This window comes from Littorina saxatilis, linkage group LG3 (assembly GCF_037325665.1).
Source record: "Littorina saxatilis isolate snail1 linkage group LG3, US_GU_Lsax_2.0, whole genome shotgun sequence".
Taxonomy (NCBI): domain Eukaryota; kingdom Metazoa; phylum Mollusca; class Gastropoda; order Littorinimorpha; family Littorinidae; genus Littorina; species Littorina saxatilis.
The window spans coordinates 70,918,531-70,942,129 of NC_090247.1; the positions used below are offsets into that span (position 1 = coordinate 70,918,531).

The 23,599-nt window shown below is 43.9% G+C and overlaps 1 protein-coding gene and 1 long non-coding RNA gene across 2 annotated transcripts; one reads left to right on the top strand and one right to left on the bottom strand.

Annotated features, from left to right (window-relative positions):
• The first annotated feature begins 41 nt into the window (after window positions 1–41).
• LOC138961306 (degenerin deg-1-like) lies at window positions 42–19,972 on the top strand. Its single transcript, XM_070332907.1, has 9 exons — window positions 42–46; window positions 4,492–4,586; window positions 5,564–5,709; window positions 7,940–8,053; window positions 16,064–16,232; window positions 16,800–16,883; window positions 17,674–17,833; window positions 18,662–18,737; window positions 19,820–19,972. The coding sequence occupies exons 1-9, from the start codon at window positions 42–44 to the stop codon at window positions 19,970–19,972; spliced, it is 1,002 nt and encodes a 333-aa protein (XP_070189008.1).
• Window positions 19,973–21,178: 1,206 nt separating this feature from the next.
• LOC138961043 (uncharacterized) lies at window positions 21,179–22,420 on the bottom strand. The gene is made up of 2 exons (XR_011454134.1): window positions 22,176–22,420; window positions 21,179–22,134 (listed from the first exon to the last, which is right to left on the bottom strand). It is a non-coding gene; the product is annotated as an uncharacterized lncRNA (long non-coding RNA).
• Between the last annotated feature and the right edge of the window lie 1,179 nt (window positions 22,421–23,599).

Consider the following 23,599-nt stretch of genomic DNA (forward strand, 5'->3'; position numbering starts at 1 on the left):
CCCGCGGGTTAGGGGGAAGAATCTACCCGATGCTCCCCAGCATGTCGTAAGAGGCGACTAACGGATTCTGTTTCTCCTTTTACCCTTGTTAAGTGTTTCTTGTATAGAATATAGTCAATTTTTGTAAAGATTTTAGTCAAGCAGTATGTAAGACATGTTAAGTCCTTTGTACTGGAAACTTGCATTCTCCCAGTAAGGTCATATATTGTACTACGTTGCAAGCCCCTGAAGCAAATTTTTGATTAGTGCTTTTGTGAACAAGAAACAATTGACAAGTGGCTCTATCCCATCTCCCCCCTTTCCCCATCGCGATATAACCTTGAATGGTTGAAAACGACGTTAAACACCAAATAAAGAAAGAAAGTAACTCAATAACTTTATCTGTGTAAGGTCACACACATATACAGGGTTAGATGACATCAAGTCAGCTTGATAGTTTGCATTATTCAAGTTCAGATTGGGGTAGAGTTCTGGTCAATAATAGGGACAATCATTGTCTCCTTTGATTGTTCACAGAGTTTTCATGTACTGATGTATGCATGGTCACTTTCAAAGCTAATCATAGAAATTTAACTTGGCTGTAGGGGAGATAATTTTGAGAAAATATGTGTTGTGCTAAAGATGAATTCCCACAAAGAAGAGTGCTATAATAAATCTGTTTCGTGCATTTTATTATTACTTGTTCTGGTTAACAGGGTTATAAAAAAATTGCATTAAAGCTGTTTCTGCATTGGGACATTTACCAAAAATCAACAGCTTGGTTACTCACTGTGCAAGATGGACACCTTATTTAAAATTATTATTTAATTGGGTCTTTTACATGTTAGTGGATATTTTAAAATGTTCTTACATAAGCTTGACTATTAATGCTCTGCCGAAAAATGAAAATAAAATTTAAAACATGTGATGAACCTTTACTTTCCTACCAAATGTGACAGATTGACTGCAGCGAGTGGCCTGATCGTGCACACACACATTCAATTCACACAAAACAATTGATTCAGCAAAAATTGGGGCCACATTTACATCCAGTGTAATTTTTAAGGCTATGGTACTTTTTCAAGAAAGTACTGCAGTATACTATAGTAAACTGTAGTAAAAGTACTATAGTACAAAATCTACAGCAACAAAAGTACCACACTGTACTATAGTAAACTATAGTAAAAGTACTATAGTACAAATGTACCATGCCAAAAATACCACGCTGTACTATAGTAAACTATAGTAAAAGTACTATAGTACAAATGTACTCTACGAAAGTACCACGCTGTACTACACTTTACTCTAGTAAACTGTAGTACATGTACTCTAGTAAACTATAGTTTACTATAGTTTACTATAGTATACTATAGTACATTTTGGCAAAAAAGTGCTCAAAATACTATAGTACATTTAAATGTACTATAGTTTACTATAGTATACTATAGTACATGTACCACAATGTACTATAGTACACACTAATGTATTGTACTATAGTACTTTTTGTACTATAGTTTACTATAGTACTAGTACTATAGTAAACTATGGTACACCATAGTACAATTCAATGTACTATAGTACTTGTACTATAGTAAACTATAGTATACCATAGTACAATTCAATGTACCATAGTACTTGTACTATAGTAAACTATAGTATACTATAGTACAAGTACTATGGTATACTATAGTACATAGTGTAGTACTTTTTTACTTGGGCTGTTAGTGTTCTGATGTAAGTCCAGCAGTAGATAGGTTAAGCCTATTTTAACATACTGGAAACTGGTAATCTTCCAGTAGGTATTAATTTAGTTTTACTAAAGCCTGCTGGGACACAAGTAATGGGTTAGTGCATTTGTAAACAGGAATCGCTTGACAAGTGGCCCCCTTCATCCCCCCCTTCCTCGTCCTGATATGGCTCTGCGTAGTCGGCTGGACGTTAAGCAACAAATAAACAAACAAACAAACATTCACACACAAACACACACCCACACGTACCGTAAATCCACAGTATGTTTGGGGAATACAAGTACATCACATTTTCGCATTCAAACCGTCAGGTGTGGATGTGCCCAGGGATAATATGAAATCGGACTCTACTTGTTTTCTGTCTGTGGAGGTGCTGTACATTTGCCAGACACCTTTCACACGTGCATCCAGGGAGGTGTGGTTGCTGCTGTTGAAATGTTGGGCAACAGACCTACAGCGGCGATGCCGAATATCTGCCAGATGTTCGGTGAAGCGGGTAGAGAGGGTTCTTTCGGTCTCACCAATGTAGAGTACTTTGGGGCATTTGAGACAGGATATGACATAGATGAGATTGCGGCTGGTGCAAGAGAACGTGCGTTTAATGTTGAAATCTTACAAATATTTTTAGACAAGTGAGAAATTAGAACGAACTACTTTGATTACACCAAAATCACACGTGGATTATTCGAAGTAAGAATAAAGAGGGCTAAAAAATAATCAATACTAGAATTTATTTTTAAAGCATGACATCATTTGAAACCCAGACGATTGGACCCTGTTGCGGAAGAATACAACGTTGACTCAAAACAGTAACAACAATGGCTGACGTGTATAAAGTACACGCATACCTCGCCAGGTTTGCTTTTGTGACTAGTCGACAGACGATGCCATTTGCTTTGTGTGTGTTTTTGTTGTTGCTTACTGTACATGACATACATTACGTGTAAATCCAGTTCTTTAACAGGCAACAAACCTTGCAAATTTCCAGAAGCTGCAATCTGAAGCGACCTATCTCTGATTCTAGCAGACGATCTCTCCAATGTTTAACACAAAATCAGCAAACTCTCCTGTCACATAGAACGTCCATTATACAGTGCAATGTTGAAATGAAGTTACCGGTCTGAAACATTTAGTCGTTTCTTCTGAGACAATCCTTGTTCTCTTATCATCTATAGATTTACCGCAGTCTTCACCACGCGAATTCACAACAGAAGTCAGACTTTCGAACATGTATACAATCTACGAAGACAAGCATGATACGTCATGACGTCATATGATTCCTAGCATATTGACGTAATGCTAAACATCCGGTTATCCCGAGTTTTCTCCGTAATACATGTCCGTGGGTTTTTCAATGTTCGGTTTACCAAGCGGCTGCAAATACCCACTCGTGGTTTATTTTCCAGTAATCAACTCGTGGTCATTGTTTAAGCTCTATTTTGTCAATCGTGGGATCTTTAACGTGCACACCCCAATGTAGTGTACACGAAGGGACCTCGGTTTTTCGTCTCATCCGAAAGACTAGCACTTGAACCCACCACCTAGGTTAGGAAAGGGGGGGGGGGGGGAGAAAATTGCAAACGCCCTGACCCAGGGTCGAACTCGCAACCTCTCGCTTCCGAGCGCAAGTGCGTTACCACTCGGCCACCCAGTCCTTGAGTTTCAACCAATCCGACCTCGCGGCTGCGTACCACCCATTGGAGAGGCACCCACTTTCGCTTCGTTCTCCTCAACCCTGGTAGCTGAGTTGGGAGAGAACTCGACATGTGGTCCTCAGGTTTGAATCCAGCTAGGACAGATACGGTGCAAATGTTTGTGCTGACAGTATCCATTTCTCACCCAGTGTCACCCCCGAGTGACACATACAAGACTTGGGTTATTCTGTCAGAAGTAAAGGTGACTGATTATACGTACCAGACACACACCTGGATGAGATATAAGATTTTATATCAACCACGTGCATTACACAGGAATATATCTTGGTTTGAGTTCATGCAATACATAGTAGGCCTACATTTAAACACAACAACCAAACAGAGTGCTAACAGAACTGCATACACACACTCACTTACACACACACATACACACACACACACACACACACACACACATACACACACATACACTCACATTCACACACACACACACACACACACACACACACACACACACACACCCCCTACATTATACCGCGTTCACATCTTGTCCACTTCACATAAAATACTCTTTTTACCAGGTGTACTGCATACTTAAACCGCTGTTGGCAAAGAAGCATAAAACTCCAAATAAAATCTATTTCCACAAAATCCTAATAGCACTGAAAAACCAGCAAAGTTACCACCAAAATATATCACATCTCATCAGAAGTGATTGCGCGTCACTTGTTGCTGCTAGCTTTCTGTTGTGAGGGATTTCCCAGTATTTTGGACAATATAGTATGAAATGGATAAACCGACGTTGGAACTGAGAAGAAAATGAAGAGTGAATGATAAAGGCGTTCTGTGCCACCAGAAAGCATCGTTTTTGTAAACTCCTTCATATATTTCAGACAGACGCCTGATCGTTTGATGACCGAACATTATGTTAGAACGACGCTCCGGGCAGAAGTGTCCAAGATCGTGTTATGTTCTCTGTCAATCCATTTAATGGAAGGCCTTTTGGTCAAAGACACGGGAGTAACTGTTTTAGCCGAATGTACAATTCTGCAGACAGATACCAAGTTTGCAGTAATGGCCTTATTGTCATTCTTTGTTCCGTTTTGCAGAGAGTTCTCGGAATTCTTCAACCAGAAGTTTGGTAACTGCTTCACCTTCAACAACAAGAAGAACCACAGCGTCACAGGGCCTGGTCCAAGTCAAGGCAAGTGGGATAAATATAGTAGACAATGATAATAACAAATAACACGTAATGATCGCTCCTTTTCATAACTGAGAGCTCACAGCGATGTGCAAAAAAAGGAATGTGGACCTGGACAGGCACGGGTCAACTTTATGTGAAGATGATAATAATAATAATAATAATAATAATAATAATAATAATAATAATAATAATAAAACATTCTTCTATAGCGCTGTTCACCGCCAGATAACAGTCTCATGGCGCTTTACATTGGACATTAAAATTCAACATTTTACATATAAAAAGTTTCCTCGTAAGAAATAAAATACAAGCATCATTAGCTTACATTTCATAAACAACAACCACATACATCAGATAATCTAGAAGATTTAAAAACTATTCAGAGACTATGTCCATGTCCCAACCCTGTGTCACGTCGAAGATCTCGTTCATTCTGCCAAAAGTGCACGTGGAAGGTAACACACAAACAACCACACACCTGGTTAGCGCGGCTCTGCCGCTGCTAGGTTTCCACTGGGAGGAATGGGGCGATAAAATAACGAAATACGAACCATTTCAGCAATACATGTAAGTAATCAAAAAGATGAAAAATCCCTGGTAACATTCTTGTGATATACAACCTTTTATCAGTTCTCTACGCTGGAATTAAATAAGAATTGATTTAACTTTAAAAAAAACTAAAAAACATAATTGTGTGCAGTGTTAAAGCTGTTCCTGACGTCGGAGGAAGCGGAGTACATGCGATGATGCCCCACGTACAGAGTTTGGGGGTCAAGCTGGTGGCATTTTCTGAGTTAGAGGCTATTTCATTTCACTTCATCGTCCCATTGCTGGGCTGCTTCATCCCAAAGGACATCTAGCTGCAAAAAAAAAGAAAAAAGAGTCACGCTACCACGGTGTGTCCGTGATTGGGTGTAATCAGCCATCTCTAGTATGGTCATCGAGGCTAAACAGGTGTGTTGATTAATTGTGTGCAGGGTTAAAACTGCTCCTGACGGTGGAGGAAGAGGAGTACATGCCGCAGGTGCAGAGTGTGGGAGTCAAGATGGTGGTGCATTCCCAGGACGCCCTGCCTTTCCCTGAGAACGACGGCATTCTGCTGTCGCCTGGATCTCTCACACAAGTAGGAATCAACAAGGTCTGTACATATATGTGGCTGTGACTTCTTTCAGTTTATTCTGCTCGTCTTTTTTTCTGACCAAAGGTCTTCTTTTTGAAGCTCTAAATGGCATGCCTTTTCCTGAAAACGACGGCATCCTGCTGTCGCCTTGATCTCTCACACAAGAAGGAATCAACTAGGTCTGTACTGTACACATTCACTGTGACTGGCATATGTTATCTCTTTTTCTTGTATGGTCCCTCACTTCTTTCTTACAGTTTATTCTTTTTTTCTTCTGACCAAAGGTCTATTTCAAGCTCTAAATGGCATATGCCTATTCATGAAAACGACGGCATCTTACTGTCGCCTGGATCTCTCACGCAAGTAGGAATCAACTAGGTCTGTACATATACACTGTGACTGCCATATTTTATCTCTTTTTCTTGAATTATCCCTCGCCTATTTCTTTCAGTTTCTTATGTTAGTCTTTTTTCTGACCAAAGCTCTAATTGGCTTGCATTTTCTGAAAGCAACTTACTGTCGCCTGACTCCCTCACAAAACTGGGAGTCACCAAGGTCTGGTTAGAGATGCATACTCTTCGTGTGTGTGTGTGTGTGTGTGTGTGTGTGTGTGTGTGTGTGTGTGTGTGTGTGTGTGTGTGTGCGCGTGCGTGCGTGCGTGTACGGAAGTGCGTGCGTGTGTGTGTGTGTGTGTGTGTGTGTGTGTGTGTGTGTGTGTCCTAATTTATTTCAAGTGCAGTACATAATAACTTTCCCATAGAAAAACAGCATCCTTCTGTCTGCCTCACTCTGCATAGGGGCGGGGGGGGGGGGGGGGGGGGGGGGGTCCATGACAAATATATTTTTCTCTCCTTTGTTTCTGTTTCATTCTTTTCTTGATCGCCCTGTCTGTTTTGAACCTTTGGAAGTAGTTATAAACAGGTTCAACTTCAAAAGTATATTGTGTAATGTATATTGTAATGCTACTGAAGACTGAGTAGCTATCATTTCCACCGAAAATGGACGAAATCATGTCAATATTAAACCATTTGTGCTTAAAGCAGTTTTCGTGTCGTCCTGTAATTAAATTTTTGTTTGGTGCTCTTCGGCAATCCATTAACAGATCATATGCATTTTGATCGATTCTCTAGGTTTTAACAACACAGCAATCAGCTCAGTGATAAAATATGTATTTTGCAATACACTTGCGGTAGAATGTTCAATCGGTTCGTTTGCTGTCAGTTCTTTTGTGACCTCACTAGAGCTGAGATTCAGGCTTTAAACCTGGTCGGCATGAAACAGTGTTTGCTTTTGAATTATGCAAGCAAACTGTAATTGAAAGACGAACGTTTTGACACAAAACAAATGAGCTCCATGGTTCAAAACATACAAAATGGAACCTTCGGTGCTTTACACTGTAAACCTTGTATGTTGTATACAGTAAGGAAAAAATGAAAGGATAATGGAAAAAAGTCAAATGTTTTTGCTTTTAGATTGGACAGGTCAGTGACAATTCCCTCTGAAACATCTCGTTGATAATTGTGTTCACAACCAAGGGCGATTCTTTTCAGACAGACACACGCAACGATTGTTTTTCTTTCACTGACAAAATGCATTCAGTTCATTGTCATCACACGTTTTAGAAATAGACAGAACCAACAGAAGCTTGAAGCATACTGGCTTATTCCCGAAAGCTTCGTAAACAACGGTATAAAATGCACTTCAAGAACTCATAGAACACGCAAAAGCTTCCTGCCCTATTCACACTTACTCACACAGATAATTAATTTCCCAGCCCCAACAGCATTCTTTTTTGAAAAAGCTTCTTCTTGTTCTTCTGCGTTCATGGGCTGAACCTCCCCGTGCACTCGTGTTTTTGCGCGCGTGGATTTTTAAGTGTATGAACGTATGAGAGAGAGAGAGAGAGAGAGAGAGAGAGAGAGAGAGAGAGAGAGAGAGAGAGAGAGAGAGAGAGAGAGAGAGAGAGAGAGAGAGAGAGAGATTGATTGATTGATTGATTGATTGATTGATTGATCTTTATTACAGAAGGATGGAGATTTTACGCATTGCCTATTTAGTTTGGATCTTTTAGGCCAACATATTCACAAAATGTTTTAGTTTCCTTTGAAAGAATTTTTAAAATCGTATTAATCTTCTTCTTTTTTTAAATTATAAAATGTCAATACTGACTTCGTGCTTTCGTTCCTGTTTTGCTATTTCTCCTTGGCATGGCTGTGTTGGTGTCTGGACACAGAACGTGTACCAGCGGACTGGGCCGCCTTACGGGGACTGTGTCAGCCACAGTACTGACCACAACCTAGCCGTCAACATGTACGCTCCATATTTTGCAGTCAGCTACTCAGCAGAGGTACTTCCATATTTTATACAAAATGTATTCTGGAAATATAGGGTGACACGAGGTACAACAGGAACATTTGCGACCACACAGCATAAGCTAAGCTTATACTCAGAGTGGTTATGAATTTACATCTAATTAGGAATTGATTTATACAGGTTCAGTCAAGGTCAAAATAATGCTAAAACCCTTATTGGTACTATCAAACAAACTGAAGAATGTAACTTATAGTAACGGGCTAACTTTCTAATTCAACTTGCCTGCAGCTGCAATGGTTTGAGGCAAAAATAATATCTAATCTTATCAAACTAAATCATTTAAAAACATACACATATAGTTCAATGTCAAAGTGAAAGACACAGTAGTTAAGTCAAGTCAAACAGTTTATTTACCAAATGCAAAGCACAGGATTTTGTTATGGTGTATGCATAAAACTTCACACTCCTTCCACACGCATATATCATAATAAATATGTATAGATAAAGTGTTCAATTTCACTGGGCCTATTTACGTGTGTATACCAACCAGACAGTTCAAAACGGACTGGTTGTTCTTTTAGCACAGTAAGCCTCCCGTAAACCATCACAGATTCTGTCAGGCAGTACAAACACCCTTTCGTTTAAACACTCACCGCTTGAGAACATCCTAGGTGCCCTACGTAAAGAGCGAGCAATTTTCAAAGAATTTATTTTCGTGGATCCTCTGATCAGCATATCAGTTTTGCCGCTAGAACTAACTTTTAAAATCTAGATAATAAATTGACATCTTGTTACACAAGCATTCTTAAATCATAAAAGAATTTTTTTTCCTCAAGACAAGATCAGTTCAATTCGAAGTTTTGAAAGTTTGAAAAAAGAAAAGCCCGGAAACGTGTCACACAAACCGTCTTTCTCGTAGCAGACAACGGTTCTGCCTAGCCGTTCCTCTGAACGGCCAACTGTCATCGCTCTAGTTCGTGTGAACCGCAGCCGTTTGTTGCGTTTAGATTCAGAGGTACACAATAACGTGCTATTGCAGATGAGCTTACAGCGAGTCCCATTGAAATCACAAACTGACGACTACATTGTGAAAAAAGGAAACTGGATCACACGGGATCACACGGGTTCGCGATGGTTCAGGGGTAAGATAAAGCACGCAAAAATAAATTCTTTGAAAATTGCTCACTCTTTACAGAGGGCACTTAGGATGTTCAAAAGCGGTGAGTGTGTAAATGAAAGGGTGTTTGTACTGTGTGTAAAAGCCTGACAGTATCTGTGATGGTTTACAGGAGGCTTACTGTGGCTTTAAGAAGTTGTCTGTAGAATGTAACCTTCAAAAGCCTAATGAACATTTGCTGTGCTCTAATTTACACAGACCTGCAATGATAATCTAAAAATGTCTTCGTTACTACGCTATTTAATTAAATCGATGAAAATAGGATAGCAGTTGCTGTCGACAAGCTCGTCTGTGTTGCGGCAGTCCCAAATCTGTTCATCGACTTCCCTTGTTAGCACTCGCAACCTAGCAGACAAAACCAGTGCGAATTAAGGTACTCAAATCTGTAATCCAGAAAGCTCGTCGTCACGCTCATAAGAAAAATACCGATCTCAGTGTTAGGCATTTCTGTAGTGAAACTACAGGGGAAGCTACTGGAAGGGTATCTATCATGTGTTAGAGAGTACAAACTCTCAGACCATCGGAAATCATTGCCACGGTAACGTAAGCAAAACTGCCGATCTCGTTTCTTGAGTTAGGCACTTTTTCTTTATGATACAGAAAGACTTGTTTTGAAAATGTGAAGGTATGCAAAAGCTGTGTGTGGGTTGTTATGCAGTTTTGCTGATTGAAAATGTTGCTGTGCAGCTCTTTATCTCACATTTACTCCGTGGTAACAGCTCAAGATAGGCAGTTTGCAACTTATAACTAAAATGAGATAGGCAGATTGTTCAGAAACCAAAGAAGGTTTTTTGCGTTTTTCTCAAAACATCAAAAAATGACATAGGCAATTATCTAATGAGCGTGACGTAGTGCAGTATTCCCCACTCGCAGGAGCGATAAAGTAGGACGACAATAAATCAGAAAGAAATCCAACTCTGTACAGAACGCAGCAACGACTGTTGGTTCTGCGTGTATGCCCTAGTTGAGAGATTGTTTTATCCCATGTGCGGCCTGGCCAGATGGGAGATGGTGAGAGCATGTTTTAACTGGGAAGCCTGGCCAGATGGGAGATGGTGAGAGCATGTTTTAACTGGGAAGCCTGGCCAGATGGGAGATGGTGAGAGCATGTTTTAACTGGGAAGCCTGGCCAGATGGGAGATGGTGAGAGCATGTTTTAACTGGGAAGCCAGGCTAGATGGGAGATGGTGAGAGCATGTTTTAACTGGGAAGCCAGGCCAGATGGGAGATGGTGAGAGCATGTTTTAACTGTGAAGCCAGGCCAGATGGGAGATGGTGAGAGCATGTTTTAACTGGGAAGCCTGGCAAGATGGGAGATGGTGAGAGCATGTTTTAACTGGGAAGCCAGGCCAGATGGGAGATGGTGAGAGCATGTTTTAACTGGGAAGCCAGGCCAGATGGCAGATGGTGAGAGCATGTTTTAACTGGGAAGCCTGGCCAGATGGGAGATGGTGAGAGCATGTTTTAACAGGGAAGCCAGGCCAGATGGGAGATGGCGAGAGCATGTTTTAACTGGGAAGTCTGGCCAGATGGGAGATGGTGAGAGCATGTTTTAACTGGGAAGCCAGGCCAGATGGCAGATGGTGAGAGCATGTTTTAACTGGGAAGCCAGGCCAGATGGGAGATGGTGAGAGCATGTTTTAACAGGGAAGCCAGGCTAGATGGGAGATGGTGAAAGCATGTTTTAACTGTGAAGCCAGGCCAGATGGGAGATGGTGAGAGCATGTTTTAACTGGGAAGCCAGGCCAGATGGCAGATGGTGAGAGCATGTTTTAACTGGGAAGCCAGGCCAGATGGCAGATGGTGAGAGCATGTTTTAACAGGGAAGCCAGGCCAGATGGGAGATGGTGAGAGCATGTTTTAACTGTGAAGCCAGGCCAGATGGGAGATGGTGAGAGCATGTTTTAACCGGGAAGCCAGGCCAGATGGGAGATGGTGAGAGCATGTTTTAACTGTGAAGCCAGGCCAGATGGGAGATGGTGAGAGCATGTTTTAACTGGGAAGCCTGGCCAGATGGGAGATGGCGAAAGCATGTTTTAACTGGGAAGCCTGGCCAGATGGGAGATGGTGAGAGCATGTTTTAACTGGGAAGCCTGGCCAGATGGGAGATGGTGAGAGCATGTTTTAACTGGGAAGCCAGGCCAGATGGGAGATGGTGAGAGCATGTTTTAACTGGGAAGCCTGGCCAGATGGGAGATGGTGAGAGCATGTTTTAACTGGGAAGCCTGGCCAGATGGGAGATGGTGAGAGCATGTTTTAACAGGGAAGCCAGGCTAGATGGGAGATGGTGAGAGCATGTTTTAACTGGGAAGCCAGGCTAGATGGGAGATGGCGAAAGCATGTTTTAACTGGGAAGCCTGGCCAGATGGGAGATGGTGAGAGCATGTTTTAACTGGGAAGCCAGGCCAGATGGGAGATGGTGAGAGCATGTTTTAACTGGGAAGCCAGGCCAGATGGGAGATGGTGAGAGCATGTTTTAACAGGGAAGCCAGGCTAGATGGGAGATGGTGAGAGCATGTTTTAACTGGGAAGCCAGGCCAGATGGGAGATGGTGAGAGCATGTTTTAACTGGGAAGCCTGGCCAGATGGGAGATGGTGAGAGCATGTTTTAACTGGGAAGCCTGGCCAGATGGGAGATGGTGAGAGCATGTTTTAACTGGGAAGCCTGGCCAGATGGGAGATGGTGAGAGCATGTTTTAACTGGGAAGCCTGGCTAGATGGGAGATGGTGAGAGCATGTTTTAACAGGGAAGCCAGGCTAGATGGGAGATGGTGAGAGCATGTTTTAACTGGGAAGTCTGGCCAGATGGGAGATGGTGAGAGCATGTTTTAACAGGGAAGCCAGGCTAGATGGGAGATGGTGAGAGCATGTTTTAACTGGGAAGCCAGGCCAGATGGGAGATGGTGAGAGCATGTTTTAACTGGGAAGCCAGGCCAGATGGGAGATGGTGAGAGCATGTTTTAACTGGGAAGCCTGGCCAGATGGGAGATGGTGAGAGCATGTTTTAACTGGGAAGCCAGGCCAGATGGGAGATGGTGAGAGCATGTTTTAACTGGGAAGCCTGGCTAGATGGGAGATGGTGAGAGCATGTTTTAACTGGGAAGCCTAGCCAGATGGGAGATGGTGAGAGCATGTTTTAACTGGGGAGCCTGGCAAGATGGGAGATGGTGAGAGCATGTTTTAACTGGGAAGCCTAGCCAGATGGGAGATGGTGAGAGCATGTTTTAACTGGGAAGCCTAGCCAGATGGGAGATGGTGAGAGCATGTTTTAACTGGGAAGCCTGGCCAGATGGGAGATGGTGAGAGCATGTTTTAACTGGGAAGCCTGGCCAGATGGGAGATGGTGAGAGCATGTTTTAACTGGGAAGCCAGGCCAGATGGGAGATGGTGAGAGCATGTTTTAACTGGGAAGCCAGGCCAGCTGGGAGATGGTGAGAGCATGTTTTAACTGGGAAGCATGGCCAGATGGGAGATGGTGAGAGCATGTTTTAACAGGGAAGCCAGGCTAGATGGGAGATGGTGAGAGCATGTTTTAACTGGGAAGCCTGGCCAGATGGGAGATGGTGAGAGCATGTTTTAACTGGGAAGCCTGGCCAGATGGGAGATGGTGAGAGCATGTTTTAACTGGGAAGCCAGGCCAGATGGGAGATGGTGAGAGCATGTTTTAACTGGGAAGCCTGGCCAGATGGGAGATGGTGAGAGCATGTTTTAACTGGGAAGCCAGGCCAGATGGGAGATGGTGAGAGCATGTTTTAACTGGGAAGCCAGGCTAGATGGGAGATGGTGAAAGCATGTTTTAACTGGGAAGCATGGCCAGATGGGAGATGGTGAGAGCATGTTTTAACTGGGAAGCCTGGCCAGATGGGAGATGGTGAGAGCATGTTTTAACTGGGAAGCCTGGCCAGATGGGAGATGGTGAGAGCATGTTTTAACTGGGAAGCCAGGCCAGATGGGAGATGGTGAGAGCATGTTTTAACTGGGAAGCCTGGCCAGATGGGAGATGGTGAGAGCATGTTTTAACTGGGAAGCCTGGCCAGATGGGAGATGGTGAGAGCATGTTTTAACTGGGAAGCCTGGCTAGATGGGAGATGGTGAGAGCATGTTTTAACTGGGAAGCCTGGCCAGATGGGAGATGGTGAGAGCATGTTTTAACTGGGAAGCCTGGCCAGATGGGAGATGGTGAGAGCATGTTTTAACTGGGAAGCCTGGCTAGATGGGAGATGGTGAGAGCATGTTTTAACAGGGAAGCCAGGCTAGATGGGAGATGGTGAGAGCATGTTTTAACTGGGAAGCCTGGCCAGATGGGAGATGGTGAGAGCATGTTTTAACTGGGAAGCCAGGCTAGATGGGAGATGGTGAGAGCATGTTTTAACTGGGAAGCCAGGCCAGATGGGAGATGGTGAGAGCATGTTTTAACTGGGAAGCCAGGCCAGCTGGGAGATGGTGAGAGCATGTTTTAACTGGGAAGCCTGGCCAGATGGGAGATGGTGAGAGCATGTTTTAACTGGGAAGCCAGGACAGATGGGAGATGGTGAGAGCATGTTTTAACTGGGAAGCCTGGCTAGATGGGAGATGGTGAGAGCATGTTTTAACTGGGAAGCCTAGCCAGATGGGAGATGGTGAGAGCATGTTTTAACTGGGAAGCCTGGCAAGATGGGGGATGGTGAGAGCATGTTTTAACTGGGAAGCCTAGCCAGATGGGAGATGGTGAGAGCATGTTTTAACTGGGAAGCCTAGCCAGATGGGAGATGGTGAGAGCATGTTTTAACTGGGAAGCCTGGCTAGATGGGAGATGGTGAGAGCATGTTTTAACTGGGAAGCCTGGCCAGATGGGAGATGGTGAGAGCATGTTTTAACTGGGAAGCCAGGCCAGATGGGAGATGGTGAGAGCATGTTTTAACTGGGAAGCCTGGCTAGATGGGAGATGGCGAGAGCATGTTTTAACTGGGAAGCATGGCCAGATGGGAGATGGTGAGAGCATGTTTTAACAGGGAAGCCAGGCTAGATGGGAGATGGTGAGAGCATGTTTTAACTGGGAAGCCTGGCCAGATGGGAGATGGTGAGAGCATGTTTTAACAGGGAAGCCTGGCTAGATGGGAGATGGTGAGAGCATGTTTTAACTGGGAAGCCAGGCCAGATGGGAGATGGTGAGAGCATGTTTTAACTGGGAAGCCTGGCAAGATGGGAGATGGTGAGAGCATGTTTTAACTGGGAAGCCAGGCCAGATGGGAGATGGTGAGAGCATGTTTTAACTGGGAAGCCAGGCTAGATGGGAGATGGCGAGAGCATGTTTTAACTGGGAAGCATGGCCAGATGGGAGATGGTGAAAGCATGTTTTAACTGGGAAGTCTGGCCAGATGGGAGATGGTGAGAGCATGTTTTAACTGGGAAGTCTGGCCAGATGGGAGATGGTGAGAGCATGTTTTAACTGGGAAGCCAGGCCAGATGGGAGATGGTGAGAGCATGTTTTAACTGGGAAGCCTGGCTAGATGGGAGATGGCGAGAGCATGTTTTAACTGGGAAGCATGGCCAGATGGGAGATGGTGAGAGCATGTTTTAACTGGGAAGCCTGGCCAGATGGGAGATGGTGAGAGCATGTTTTAACTGGGAAGCCTGGCCAGATGGGAGATGGTGAGAGCATGTTTTAACAGGGAAGCCTGGCCAGATGGGAGATGGTGAGAGCATGTTTTAACTGGGAAGCCAGGCCAGATGGGAGATGGTGAGAGCATGTTTTAACTGGGAAGCCTGGCAAGATGGGGGATGGTGAGAGCATGTTTTAACTGGGAAGCCTGGCAAGATGGGGGATGGTGAGAGCATGTTTTAACAGGGAAGCCTGGCCAGATGGGAGATGGTGAGAGCATGTTTTAACCGGGAAGCCAGGCCAGATGGGAGATGGTGAGAGCATGTTTTAACTGGGAAGCCTGGCAAGATGGGGGATGGTGAGAGCATGTTTTAACTGGGAAGCCTGGCTAGATGGGAGATGGTGAGAGCATGTTTTAACTGGGAAGCCTGGCTAGATGGGAGATGGTAAGAGCATGTTTTAACTGGGAAGCCAGGCCAGATGGGAGATGGTGAGAGCATGTTTTAACTGGGAAGCCTGGCCAGATGGGAGATGGTGAGAGCATGTTTTAACTGGGAAGCCTGGCCAGATGGGAGATGGTGAGAGCATGTTTTAACTGGGAAGCCTGGCTAGATGGGAGATGGTGAGAGCATGTTTTAACTGGGAAGCCTGGCCAGATGGGAGATGGTGAGAGCATGTTTTAACTGGGAAGCCTGGCTAGATGGGAGATGGTGAGAGCATGTTTTAACTGGGAAGCCTGGCCAGATGGGAGATGGTGAGAGCATGTTTTAACAGGGAAGCCAGGCTAGATGGGAGATGGTGAGAGCATGTTTTAACTGGGAAGCCAGGCCAGCTGGGAGATGGTGAGAGCATGTTTTAACTGGGAAGCATGGCCAGATGGGAGATGGTGAGAGCATGTTTTAACAGGGAAGCCAGGCTAGATGGGAGATGGTGAGAGCATGTTTTAACCGGGAAGCCAGGCCAGATGGGAGATGGTGAGAGCATGTTTTAACTGGGAAGCCTGGCCAGATGGGAGATGATGAGTGAAATCGTTTAGTGTGAAACCACCCCTTAAAGACCTCCAACAATCTGAGAAAATCAGGTCTTCAAAAGGAGAGTCGTAAAATGGAGGTACATTCACAGAGGTTGTTAGCGGAAAATGTAAAAACAATTAAGGTCATAACATTGGGAAGTCTCAAATTGGGGAGTGGAGGGGGGGGGGGTAGGGGGGGGGGGTTAAAAAACACGGGTTCCACTGTTTGCAAGAAAGTCAACTCTGACGTCTCTGTGCACTGTCTCCCGTGCAGGCGTGTTTCAACACGTGCTACCAGGTGATGGTTGCATCGGAGTGTGGCTGCTGTGACCCAGATTTCCCGTGTTCACTGGATAGCGTGCAGGGCGACAGGTTCCATCACTCTTACAACCACACCATCAGTCCTGGCATCCTGTACTGCGACTTCAAAGCTGACGCCACTGGTGAATATATTGCTATTCTTCTCAAAGGCACGTTGGGGGGATTCAGGGTTTGTGATTGGATAGTCTCACTGTCAAATTTCGTCGACCTGCTACGGAAGTGTAACAATAGGGAATATATTGCTATTCTCTTAGACACGTGGAGGGATTCGGGGTTTGTGATTGGATAGTCTCACACAGTCCTTTTTCGTCAATCGGACCCTATTAATACGGAAGTGGAACGATAGGGAATATATTGCTATTCTCTTAGACACGTGGAGGGATTCGGGGTTTGTGATTGGATAGTCTCACACAGTCCTTTTTCGTCAATCGGACCCTATTAATACGGAAGTGGAACGATAGGGCATATATTTACAACGGCAAACACAAGAAAAAAGAAGACACTCGTATGTGGACAATAAGCTCAGCGGTTCTCTGGATCCCCAGCAATGAAAACTAGTGAAATGGTTATGTCTGTCTTATGGTTATGTCTGTCTTATGGTTATGTCTGTCTTATGGTTATGTCTGTCTTATGGTTATGTCTGTCTTATGGTTATGTCTGTCTTATGGTTATGTCTGTATTTGCTACAGCTGAGTGTGTGGAGTTTGTCAAGGCCATCGATATGACGGAAGATGGTGTGGATGTCAACCCCTTAGACAAATGTGTGCGCGTCTGTAAGCAGCAGTGTGTGTAAGTACAGTACATCAATAACTCTTCTGACTTTCTGTGGGTTATGGGTGAAAGATGGGAGGGGGTGGTGAGCTCATGCTGAGGGGGAGGGGGGTGTCTAAAGTGTTGGTAGGGTGTGGAGGGTGCATGATGTGAACACCTAATTAACAACAAGAGACAACGCCTTCAAGGCTCACATAATAAAACAACTAATTGCATCCCAACAGTGTATTTTAGTTATTGAACTACGGAGACACTGGTTTGTCTTTTCTGTGTGTTATGTTGTCAATCTTGTACGTATTATTATTTGTGAATGTATTGTTTTGTCAATAACAAACGTTCCAACAACCTACCTTTCTTGTTTTTTAAATTTTGTGTTGTACGTACGTATACACCCGACTGGGCGAAAATGTCAACCCGCAGACTCCCATACGTGAGCCAAACACGATGACACAGTCGTACATCCTCGCACTGACAGTTTCGATATTTGCTGCTGTAATTAAGGATTGAGAAGATCATTTGCAGTCGGCCGAGTACAATAGAAGCTCATTTCGCGTCATTGCATCTTCTAGCATATAACCACGTCACGTCCCAAATAGACGCTAGTTCTGGGGACAGAAATACTAAGTTAGCATAGTATAGCAGTCATTGCATTTCAGATGTTTTGTTCGTATCTTTCCTAAAATTTTCATTTTAAGACTTTCTGATCCATTTTTTCAAATATAATTATTTTTTCTAACTTTTGGGGAGGTCCAAAAAGTGGACTCCACTGTGTATAACCATCACCGACTATAGCCTGTCCCTTGTGTCTGACGGCCAGGGAGGAGGTGTTTCAGCACCAGGTGTCTGTGGCCGCCTGGCCCACGCTGCCAGCAACCCAGGGTCTCGTCACGCTCATGGGAACACACTTCCGCTCGCAGCACAAGGAGACCACTGTCAACGCCGAGTTCCTCAAGTAAGTCTCCGTGTCTGGCTCTTCGTGCACTGAGGCTCAGGCTTTAGTACAGTGTTCTAGATGATCGAACGTGTAGCAAAGACCTGTACGCGTACGTGTAGATATTGCGTCACCCGCGACTCATTTTTTTTCTCCCATGTTCCAAATCCTACGTTGTATTGCTCCCACAAGACTGCAGATCTTGGCAAACTCATGACGTAAAAACTAGATTTGATGACGTTAATCCGTACACGTTCCCGTACACGTGCAGAAAAATGTCACATCTAGATCTTGCTACTGGGTCAGCGCCACCCACATGGGTTGAATACAGACGCGGGGTCTGACTGGTTGAAATTGAGATTTTTTTTTAATGATTTCAACAAATCAGACCCCGCGGTTTGTTATCACCCAGTTGGGTGGTACCAACTTTCGCTTCGTGCACCTAAGTCCTAAGTCGACTTTAGTCTGGGATAAACTGCATTGTGTGTACAGCCTAGCCCGGCCAAGACTCTAAAATCGACACTTGCATACCGTCCCAGAGGTCCCACAGCGACTTGACAGTGCGATATTATGCTTTGCGTTATTTGATCTCATTTTTATTTCCAAACAGGCAAACAGCTAATGTTCCAAAATTCAAAAATTGAAAAAACATGGTTAGTTTGCGGAACATTTTGATAATAAACACTACAATCATCAGTTATTACTTTGACCAACGTGGACGGCCAGACATATAACGAGAAAATAAAACTGATATGAAGACTTACATTTAGGCGTTGCTTGTGCAGTCTCCAAAACGTGAATGATTCCTTAATTCCCGAACTATATCTTCTTTTGTTCTCTCCACAACAGCCGCAACATCATACGAGTGGAAGTGTTCATGTCTCAGCTGAACGTGGAGAAGATCGTCACTGAGCCTGCCTATGATGTGAGCCTTTCTTTTCATTTTACACATGATTGCTTTCCTTTACATTAAAGATTCAAGAGTATTTTCTTCTATTCAGAACCTCAAAATCGCATTCGTGAAGTGAATGACACTTGGCTGTGTGGTTCCGGCCTTCCCATTGGAACCATAGCAATTACAATAGGTAGGAGCCGGATGTAGCTCGAATCACGATTCGAACCCACGACCTCCCGGCCTGCAGCCCGATGCGCTAACCCCTGCGCTATGGGGGCTGGTACGTTTGTGTGTGTTTAAAGGCAGAGTAAGCCTCCCGTAAACCATCACAGATACGGTCAGGCTTTTACACACAGTACAAACACCCTTTCATTTAAACACTCACCAATTGAGAACATCCTAGGTGCCCTCCGTAAAGAGCGAACAATTTTCAAAGAATTTATTTTTGCGTGGTTTATCTTACCCCTGAGCCATCGTGAACCCGTGTGATCCAGTTTTCCTTTTTCACAATGCAGTCGTCAGTTAGTCATGAATGCGACTCGATGTGAGCTTAATATCTACAATAGCACGTTTTTTATGCACGAAACAACGGTTGTGGTTCACAAGAACTCTAGCGATGGCTTTTGACTGTTGAGAGGAACGGCGATTTGCACTGATAAAGGTCCGTGGATAAACCGTCTGCTACGACCCTTGCGTGACCCTGCTTCCGGGCTTTTCTTTTTTTTAAACTTTCACAACTTCGAATTGTTCTGATCTTGTCTTGATGAAAAACGAATTCTTTTATGATTAAAGAATGTTTGTGTAACAAGCTGTCAATTTATTATTTAGATTTTAAAAGTTAGGTCTAGCGCAAAAACGAGGCGCCGTTGTTGTTAACGAACAAGTCTACGAAAATAAATTCTTTGAAAATGTCTCACGCTCGACAGAAAGCAGCCAGTATGTTCCCGTTCGGTGAGCGTTCAAATGGAAGTATGCTTGTACTGTATTTAGACGCTCGGGGAGCTCTGTGATGGTTTACGGGAGGCTTACTGTGCCTTTAAGTGTAAGAGAGTAGCATTCAGGCAGCTTTCTGGTACGCTGGACAATAAAACATTGTGTTCCGTGTCAAACAGTGGCTGCACCTACTGAGCGACGTGGGGGGCCAGGTGAGCCTGTGGCTGGGATTCTCCCTCATGACGGCTGTGGAGCTGTGTCAACTTCTCGTCGACCTGCTGGGCCTGCTTCTCGCCAAGCTCTACACCTATCTACACACACCAAGGCCCTAGAAACTGTATCCAAACACCAAGGCCCTAGAACATCTATCTAAACACCAAGACCCTAAGAACCTCTATCCAAACACCAAGACCCTAGAAACTGTATCCTCACTGCTTCTCGCCAAGTTCTACACCTATCTACACACACCAAGGCCCTAGAAACTGTATCCTCACTGCTTCTCGCCAAGTTCTACACCTATCTACACACACCAAGGCCCTAGAAACTTTATCCTCACTGCTTCTCGCCAAGTTCTACACCTATCTACACACACCAAGGCCCTAGAAACTGTATCCTCACTGCTTCTCGCCAAGCTCTACACCTATCTACACACACCAAGGCCCTAGAAACTGTGTCCTCACTGCTTCTCGCCAAGCTCTACACCTATCTACACACACCAAGGCCCTAGAAACTGTGTCCTCACTGCTTCTCGCCAAGCTCTACACCTATCTACACACACCAAGGCCCTAGAAACTGTGTCCTCACTGCTTCTCGCCAAGCTCTACACCTATCTACACACACCAAGGCCCTAGAAACTGTATCCTCACTGCTTCTCGCCAAGCTCTACACCTATCTACACACACCAAGGCCCTAGAAACTGTATCCTCACTGCTTCTCGCCAAGCTCTACACCTATCTACACACACCAAGGCCCTAGAAACTGTATCCTCACTGCTTCTCGCCAAGCTCTACACCTATCTACACACACCAAGGCCCTAGAAACTGTATCCTCACTGCTTCTCGCCAAGCTCTACACCTATCTACACACACCAAGGCCCTAGAAACTGTATCCTCACTGCTTCTCGCCAAGCTCTACACCTATCTACACACACCAAGGCCCTAGAAACTGTATCCTCACTGCTTCTCGCCAAGCTCTACACCTATCTACACACACCAAGGCCCTAGAACCTCTATCCAAACACCAAGGCTCTAGAAACTGTATCCACACACACACATGACCGTTTTTTCCCCCTCCATTTAGGCAGCCATACGCCACTATCGGAGGAAGCATGCTGGGTATTTTCGTGTTTCTATAACCCACCGAACTCTGACATGGATTACAGGATCTTTTTCGTGCGCACTTGGTCTTGTGCTTGCGTGTACACACGGGGGTGTTCGGACACCGAGGAGAGTCTGCACACAAAGTTGACTCTGAGAAATAAATCTCTCGCCGAACGTGGGGACGAACGCTCTCAAATACAAAACGTAAACAGTCTGCTCAACAGTTTTCGGAATGTTTATTAACTCAACCTCAAAACAAAATGCATTTTCTCGTAACATTCTATGAAGGCTAAATAGCAACAAATCCAAAGTTACAGGTCAATAAAACATTGTATATCGTATGTAAAATTTAACTGAAAAATAACATGGTCTGAAGTGAAACACACACACACGCAGTATGCACGCCAGCAATAACAAAAAAACTCGAGTCTGAAATCCGAAAAAAAATCATCAATGCGTGTCGTCTATCGCAAAGTCGATATTTATGGACATTCTCAAAAACGTTTCAGTATTCACGGTCGCGTTTTGGCAACACTGTGTTTGAACAGTCAACGGTTTTGAAATCTGGTCACACACACGATTCCTTGCTTCATGGGGTGGATAATGTTGTTAATCACCACACATCCGCCCAGTTTATCACCTGGAATAAGAGCATCTTTCCACTCGGACACATACCAACATTCAAAGGCAGATGCTTACTGTGAATTCCAAGAAATGCACATTTTTTTTACGCTGAATTAATTTCGTGAGTGATACATAATTATAATGTCATGTCAATCTTGTAACATTATTTCAGCAAGAAGGAACATCTCCCTTAGGTCACAGATGAAGCCGGTGAATGTTGGTGGGTGTTTAAGTTAAAGGATGCTCATAGGGCTGTCGTCTGAATCGTACGACGTTAAACACCAAATAAAAAAAAGAAAGAAAATCTGAATCGTAAAGGTGTGAGACTCGGACACACAGGAGCATACATACGACAATAGGTAAACTGACATTAGCATTTCAAAAGCAATTTGAGAAAACAATGCAATATTTAACACGAATAATAAACGCAAACCCTTAAAAGGACGGGATTCAAATTAGCCAAACTAAACATTAACATGAGTTCTGTCAAATAAAGAAAGTTTCTGCCTAAATAACAAAGGACGGAATGACTGAACTTCAACTCACCATGACTTATGCATAACAACAACAAAATAACATTGATTCCTAAAACCTAAAACACACCAAAGAGGGAATGCAAATTAGCCTTACTCAACATGAATTCTGTCAAACAAGTTAGCCTTAGTCAACTCTAACTTAACATGAATTCTGTCAATGAAATTAGCCTTTCTCAACTCTAACTCACCAAGAATTCTGTCAAACAAATTAGCCTTGCTCATCTCTAACTCAACATGAACTCTGTCAACAAATTAGCCTTACTCAACTCTAACTCAACAGGGCCGGATCTGGGGGGGGGGGGGGGGGGGGGTTGGGGGGTTGGGGGTGGTTCCTGGGTTCCGGACCCCCCCCCCCCCCTTGGCCATCCGATGTACCTCTCAGAGAAAAGAAAAAATAAAGTGGACATTTTAAGCTCTTCCCCCAACTCCCTTAGTTTATTTGGTCTTCTAAAACTATTTCAAATTATGAACAACATCAAGTCGACAACGGCCTGCCCTCCCCGTTATAAATCCATCATCATAGGCCACAAGTCAAGTCACACGCTACACTATCACTAGTATTAATAGTATCAGAGAACCGATTGCAACAAGATATATGTGCTGATTGTTCTCTTTGCCTGCGCGCGTATAGTATGTTGGTTATGTTTGGTTATAGTATGTTTGCTTATGTTTGGTCGTTATCTTTGCCTGTGCGTGTATTGTATGTTTGGTCGTTTTCTTTGCCTGTGCATGTATAGTTTGTTGGTTATGTTTGGTCGGTTTCTTTGCCTGTGCGTGTATAGTATGCTTGGTCGATGTATGTATTGTAAAGCGCGAAGAGTAGACAATTTTCTAGAATAGCGCTATAAAAGTTTGCATTATTATTATTATTAAGATATCATCCGCGCTATCGGGGAACCGATGTTTCGGAAAGGGGCTGTACTGCACACTGTGAGATGATTGAGTGCTCGCCCCTAGACCTTTCCCACTTCCCCGTGTGTTTGAGACAGATTGAACACGTGTTGTTTTCAGCACTGCAGTATTTCATTCAATTTCTCCAACTCACTCATTTTCCCACTCAGTCTTTCACGGGACAAGCGTTGCCTACAAAATGCCAAGGAAGAAACCCCTGAAGGTCGCTGATGCGACTGGAACAAGGAATATTCAGTCCTTTTTCTCTGCACGTCCTTTGAGCTCAGAAGCTGAAACTCCATTTGGCAATTGCCTCACTGAAGTATAGTGTCATTGTTCACCATACAACATCTCTCATACCACTTCTCCTTTGTATTCCAGATGTTGTAATCATTGCTTGTTTGCTTGAATTTAAGTATTCAAAGTAAAGAGTCCTGTCAGACTTATTTACTAGGCATATATATGTCTTTGGGATTATTCCACTGAACCATTAAGGTAAATGAATATCTGAAGTATTTTGTTACTGTTGAAAATGTGTAATTTTGATTCCCAGTTGCAAGGAAAGACCAAAAAAATGACCTCACAAATG